Source organism: Poecilia reticulata, chromosome 1, assembly GCF_904066995.2.
Source record: "Poecilia reticulata chromosome 1, P_reticulata-male-v2, whole genome shotgun sequence".
In the NCBI taxonomy this organism is placed as follows: Eukaryota; Metazoa; Chordata; class Actinopteri; order Cyprinodontiformes; family Poeciliidae; genus Poecilia; species Poecilia reticulata.
This window is the reverse complement of record NC_088830.1, coordinates 23,332,656-23,339,098: the sequence shown is the minus strand read 5'-3', so window position 1 is coordinate 23,339,098 and position 6,443 is coordinate 23,332,656. Positions and strand designations below refer to the sequence as shown.

At 40.6% G+C, this 6,443-nt stretch overlaps 1 protein-coding gene across 2 annotated transcripts; it reads left to right on the top strand.

Moving 5' to 3' along the window:
* Window positions 1-59: 59 nt before the first annotated feature.
* On the top strand, window positions 60-5,890 carry LOC103469612 (uncharacterized). Of its 2 annotated transcripts, none has more exons than XM_081609408.1 (4): window positions 60-816; window positions 2,833-3,445; window positions 4,691-4,827; window positions 5,052-5,890. In XM_081609408.1, the coding sequence occupies exons 2-4, from the start codon at window positions 2,841-2,843 to the stop codon at window positions 5,258-5,260; spliced, it is 951 nt and encodes a 316-aa protein (XP_081465534.1). In that variant the 5' UTR covers window positions 60-816; window positions 2,833-2,840; the 3' UTR covers window positions 5,261-5,890. The 2 variants fall into 2 exon arrangements, with proteins under 2 accessions (XP_081465534.1, XP_017159843.2); XM_017304354.2 differs by lacking the exon at window positions 60-816 and adding an exon at window positions 1,402-1,789.
* The last annotated feature ends 553 nt before the right edge of the window (window positions 5,891-6,443 follow it).

The window sequence follows — 6,443 nt, the reverse complement described above, 5'->3', positions numbered from 1 at the left end:
TGGTCAACTGCTTAGTTTCAACACAAAGATTTAATTTAAATGTGCACCAAATGTTTTAAGTACATGAATAAAAGTCACAGCTGGTGCCTATACAGTGTCGAGATTTTCGCACAATTATTTCCAATGGGCTGGCTGCACAGTGGCGCAGTTGGTAGAGCTGTTGCCTTGAAGCAAGAAGGTTCTGGGTTCGATTCCCGGCCCCGGTCTTTCTGCATGGGGTTTGCATGTTCTCCCTGTGCATGCGTGGGTTTTCTCTGGGTATTCCGGTTTCCTCCCACAGTCCAAAAACATGACTGTCAGGTTAATAGGCCTCTCAAAATTGTCCCTAGGTGTGAATGTGTGTGTGCATGTGTGTGTGTCTCTGTGTTGCCGTGACCCCGCCTCTCACCCGGAACGTTAGCTGGAGATAGACACCAGCAACCCTCCCGATCCCACCAAGGGACAAGGGTGTAAAGAAAATGGATGGATATTTCCAATGGTCATTGAGGGAGTGGAGAGGTACATCTTGAATAAGTCGTCAGTCTAATACAGCTGAGGCAAATAAATAAATAAAGCAGCAAAAAAAACAAAAAACTAAAAAAACCACAGAAATCATAGATAAAAATAGGATGTGCAGAAGCTCAAGAAAAGAAAAAAGTTACATAAATAAATTGAAACTGAGTCAAGCTGAGAAAAGGAAGTAAATGTATTTCTCCGTAGCTTGGCGCCACCTATCTGTCACCCCGTTTAAATCACTTTTTTTTTTTTTTTTCTTTTTTTGATTTGGGCCGATTGGTGCTTCGCGGGGGTCAGGCCTGCCTGCAACTTCAGCTACAGGTAAGAAATCAATTCCGATGAAGCCCCGATGTTAAGATAACCAATTCATTTTTATTTTAAAATGATCATTTCTGTTTCCCGGGCGCTTAACCCGTGTGATGGTTGCCGCTTAACGCGGTAACTTTTGCAGCGAGGAGTCAAGTCAGTCAATCAGAGCGCTACGGTTAGCTAACGGAGGCATGCTGACGCCAGCGCGGTAACGTTGAAGTCAGCTCAGACAAGGAGGGTTTTGTTTTAGTCTTCTGTGCACATTAAGACCGTCCTAGTGCAGTCTGACTCCAGCTCAATCTGAGAGGGTTTTTTTTTTTTTTTTACCTTTAAGCGCGATTTAACCCTGATCTGCATCCAAACATAAACTTCGGAGAAAGTCTGAGGGACGCATTTTGAAAACAGTAGCTAGTGCTGGATTCAGAGGAAATGGCTGCAAAGTATGACGGATGTGTTCACAAAACAATTTAAAATGTACTCTAAAGCTGCTAAATGTCGGATATATTTCTAAATATCAGTACCTAAAAAAAAAATAGTAAGTGAATTTCAGTTATACTATAGTTTCGGTCTTTTATTTCTCCAGCAGGTTTTAAGTTTACTTTTACAGAACAGAACATTAAAATACTATTAATCCTATTGAAAAGAGAAATTTTAAACAGAAGTGTCAGGCTTCTGAAAAAGTGTTATAAATTTGCTGCAATCAGTACTTGGTCGGGGCTCCTTTTGCATGATTTGCTACATGGATGTCAATGTTCTGCAGAGGCCTGTTAACGTCATTTGATGCAGGTGTGTTGGAACCAGGGCGGGACCTAAAACATGCAGGATACCTGCCCTTTAAGACTGACTTTGAACAGAACGGCGTGGCTCGGTTGATGTGCAATGGAAAACCAGGTTGTTTTGATAGCCGTCTTCAGGTCAACTGCGTTGTTGGGTCTGGGTTTTCTCATCTTCATCCTGAATAGATTCTCTATGAGATTTAGGTCTGGTGAGTGTGCCGAAATGACTAAGCGACCAAAAATGTTGGAACTTTTTCCCCACAATATTCAACAAATGTTTTTGAGCAGAACTTGTACTAGAGTCCTGTAAAAACTATTTGCCACTCACAAATGTCTGCTGTTTTGCTACTCTTAAGTGTCAGGTTATCAAATTTCAATTTCAGAAAAAAGATAACCAGATGAAACATAAAAATGCAGTTTTCAAATGAAGGGAAGCAGGCCATCTAAATACTGGGCTTGACTACTGCCCATCCTGTAGAATCAAGAAACCACCTAAATAAAAGTTGTTTCACAACATGAAGTCGGTTAGATTGGCTCCAAAACGAAAAGAAATTAAAGGAAAAATGTAAAACGTTCATATACATCTAATCTGGAATAGGTTAGAAAGCCATTTGTAAACCAAATGGAATGACTGAAGACCCAAGTTGGGGGTCGTCAGTCATTCCTCTGAAAATGGTCACTAACTTAACTGAACATGAGAACAAAAAACAGCCAAAAATGAAAAATCTGACTCTTCAGCTGCTACGTATGCACAAAAGGGTGATTCTGAGAGCTTTTTGCTTTGGAGCATTTTTACGGATATTCACAATAATTGATATGATCATTTTTTTAAATATAGGAATGCACCAATATTAAAACTCGGGCTGATATCAATACTGCTCGTCAGGCTGACATTCGATATTTTCTGCTATTATATGTAGATCCCTACTTCTTTGACGCAGCTGACATTGCCTCTGTGCTTCAGCTAAACATCCCACAATCCTGCGCTGCATTATTGTCACACATCCAAACAAATGCCATGACCACCCTCCTCCTGAAACACTAACTAGATTCAAATAAACTTTGTCTATTAATGTCACAGCAGTTTTACTTATCAATACCGATATTTTAAGAAAGTCCCAAACGGCAGCTGACACTGATTTTAATGCTGATGTCCTGCATCCCTTTATTTTTTAGGTTTTTGTAATGAAGGAAATAAAAAGAATATGTATTGTTTACGACGTGTAATGAACCCTTTAACCTTGTGTGACAGGTGACGTGATGCCTCAGTGTGAGTTCAGACTCGAGTGCGAACCAAAGGGAGCTCAGCACAACACCTGTAGGCCCGACGATCTGCCCAACGGTCACATTCCTGATGCATGTTGGGTTAAGAGGGCAAGGCGCCGACATAGAGCCAGCAAGAGTACTAATGCTGGCTCTCTGGACCGTACAGACGGGAGTACTAGCGCTGTGTCTAAGAAGAACCCCTGGAAACAAAAGGATGCTTTTTCACCCGTCACGAATGGTACGCCAGCTGGAAGATGGAGAGTTGCAGATGTGCCTCGGTACAGCACAGCCAATGGCCACCAACATGGAGCCAGTGAGAGTACTAATGCTGGCTCTCTGGACCGTAGAGACTGGAGTACTAAAGTTGTGTCTCCGAAGAACCCCTGGAAACAAAAGGATGCTTTTTCACCTGTCACGAATGGTACGCCAGCTGGAAGATGGAGAGTTGCAGATGTTCCGCAGTATGCTACGGCCAATGGCGCCGCCAGGTTTGGTGTCAATCCGTACTATAAGCCTGAACAAGCTGCGCCAGATCCCAGCTTTCCTGCATCCAAGAAGAAACGAAGCAGAAAGAAACGCTTCGGAAACAAGAAGAAAAGGTACGCCAAGACTTCTTCTGTCAGCATCGTTGACTGAGGAACACGTTTAGTCAGGGCTGCTGTGTCTTTTAGGCAAATCTCCACAACATAAGTGTTAGCTTTTGCATGGCAAACGTACAGCCTCTTTTAATATGATATGCCACCTAAATGTGTCTGGTGTGGGTAGACTGCAACACAGTCTTAAAGTAGGGCTGAATGATGCGGCTGAAAAATGTGTCACAATATAATCTTTTCATATCAGTCTATTGATAATTAGTTGCTGTTTTTTTTGTTTGTTTGTTTGTTTTAAATATCTGAAATGCATCCAAACCGATGACAGTTTTAAATGTTTCATCCAGTTTTCACCCCATGCTACTGTTTTTATTTTTAAGCAGTTATGAGGCACAGTGGCAAAATCTTAAACTGCTGCTGTGCATGTTACACAGCAAGTTGTTGCCAGGTAACCAAAGAGTAAGTGAGTTGCTAGGTTGCTAGGCAGAGTAAGTGAGCTGCTAGGTAACCAAAGAGTAAGTAAGTCCGTCCGTCCGTCCTTTCCACCAACCTTGCTTAGCTGGCTATGAGAGGTTGAGCAGTTAGTCTTTCCTCTGCCTACATCCCCCAGAATGCTGTTTTTTGTTGTTTTTTTTCTAGATCAGAGTTCAGTGAAATTGTTGAATATTCTTTCAGACATATTATTTGATATTGATCGTGTTTATTATGATGTCGATTATTGATACTATTTTGTCCAGGCTGTAATAGTTAATGTTTAAGTAATAGTTTTTTGTTGGATTTTTGATTTTGCCGTCTCTTTCAACCAAAGGACTCAGCCAGGTGTACTTTCTAATGGACAGAAAAACAGCAGACGTGGTCAATAGCAGCAGGAACTCAGAAAGTAATGTCAAAGCATCAAGGCAGTTTTACATTCTATGGAATTTATAACAGTACGCATTGGTAATTTCAACAATGCACCCTTTAGTGACCGCATCCAGGAAAAAACTCAGGACCCGTAAGCACTGAGCCAGTTGTATCATGTTGTACTGTCGTCGTTTCCAGTTTTTTTTTTTTTCTTTTCTTTTCTTTTTTTTGACAGATTCCGGTTCAATTGTCCTCAAAATGTGAATTTCCCTTTCTTGCCTATAGACTTTTAGGTGTTTGCTGTTCAAAACATCTCCAAATGCATTTAGACAAATGTGTTATTTACATATTCAGACCTCAAAAGAGGACCTACAATAATACTGAATCCAACAACATGGGTCTTTTTTACAGAGGTGCGGACATGACCTTTCCAGAAGGCTATAAGCCACTTCTGATGTCCTTGCAAGAGAAGGAAGACTGGGACGAAGAGATCCAAGATGTCACTCTCAAAAAGAGGGTGGAGTTGAATGTAGTGACCGTGCCTTATGGTAAAACCGACTTTTACTAACTCCAGAATCCATTTCTCCATCAATGTAAAGTATAATCTCTACAAACGGAGAAATGATAATATCGTGACGGTAACAGTGTGTCAGACCTGATCAGATGTTCCACAGGAAGTAGAAAAATCTGTTGAAATTATGAAACTAAATTTTTTTTTTATTTCAGAAGAGTGCTTTTTAAGGCCCTGACTGGCTCCGTGTGCCTTCTGCAGGTCCGGAGGATGTGCTCCACTTCTCTCTGCAGGATTTGTCACTTCGGCAGAGCAACATGGCCGATCCACCGGTGGCGGCTAATTACAATCCAGCTGTGCACCACGCACACCCGATGCGATGGCGCCGCTACCGCTTTGCCACTGAATCAGAGCAGTTTGCAGACGCCGAGGAGGAGGACGAGGAGCCAGGCGGTAGTCGCATATCGTAACCAACGTCTTATAAGACCTTGGTGCTTAGCGTTTTTTACAGTTGTCCCTATGCAGGGATCCTGGAAAGTAGCTGTGAATAGAATATTTGTCATGTGGTCTTGTTTTTCCCACGAATACGGCTTTGTTTTCATAAATTAAAAGGTAAATATTTACTTAAATTTCAACATCAAATATGTTAGTTGTCTTAAATTATAAGATAGCATAAGTTGTATGTAGTTTCTTCTATGTTATATTTTATCTGATTGTTTGTTTTAGGATTTTAGTTTTTTTTGTTGTTTTTAAATGAATCATTTAGAATATTTAGCTTTAGCCTTTGTGGTCTTAAATGTTTTTAGTTGTCTTCCAGACTTTGTTGTTCTGCTATATTTTGTGTTTTTATGTTTTTAAATATAAATGTAATAGTTTTGTTTTAAATGGCCAAAAGACTGCTGAGGATGTTGATGGTGGATCATTTAAGAAAAAAAATCTCAAAGTGTCGTTTATAAAATAGCATGTTCATCAACATGTAGTTGTAGTTTGTATTAATTTAATAGTCAAAAAAGTAAGCTTCGAAGTGGAAGTATGGTTTATGTAACACCAACAAATCAGCTTGTTCATTTTCTTTGCCAGAATAAAAGATTTTCCTCAGACTTCTGTTCTCTTCTTTTTTCTTTTTTTTTTTTTTGCCTCCACATTATGCTTTTTGAGCAAGTTTTGTGACACAGATTTAGATTTTCACAAACTTCAGTTCTTTTTGCCGCAGTGTGCATAACTTAAATATTTTTTAAGTGTTTTTTATTGAGAAACGCTTGTAGTTTATGCAAACCGGCAGTATGACAGCATTGACCTTTCTTTTTGATTCACTGGATATAAGATTCTGGTCCATACCTGCTCAGGTTTGTCTCTGAAACATGAGCGTTTCATTTGCCAGCGATTGCATTTGCCAGCAGCTAGGTGGTGCTGTCGGCGCACGAGTAGATTTTTCTGAGAGCTTCCACTGCACCTTGGGGAGTTCAATGGGTTCACTCCTAAAGGCTTGAGAGGCACAGGCTCTTACTTGCACGCTGCTCCCCCCCCCCCTGTTCTTTAATTCACATCGCAGCTTACAGTGGGATTGCTCCTGAGCAGATCAAGGCAGTCTCATGATTGTTAATCGATAACCTTCACAGACACCGTGTCACGACTGGATTGAAACTGTGCTTT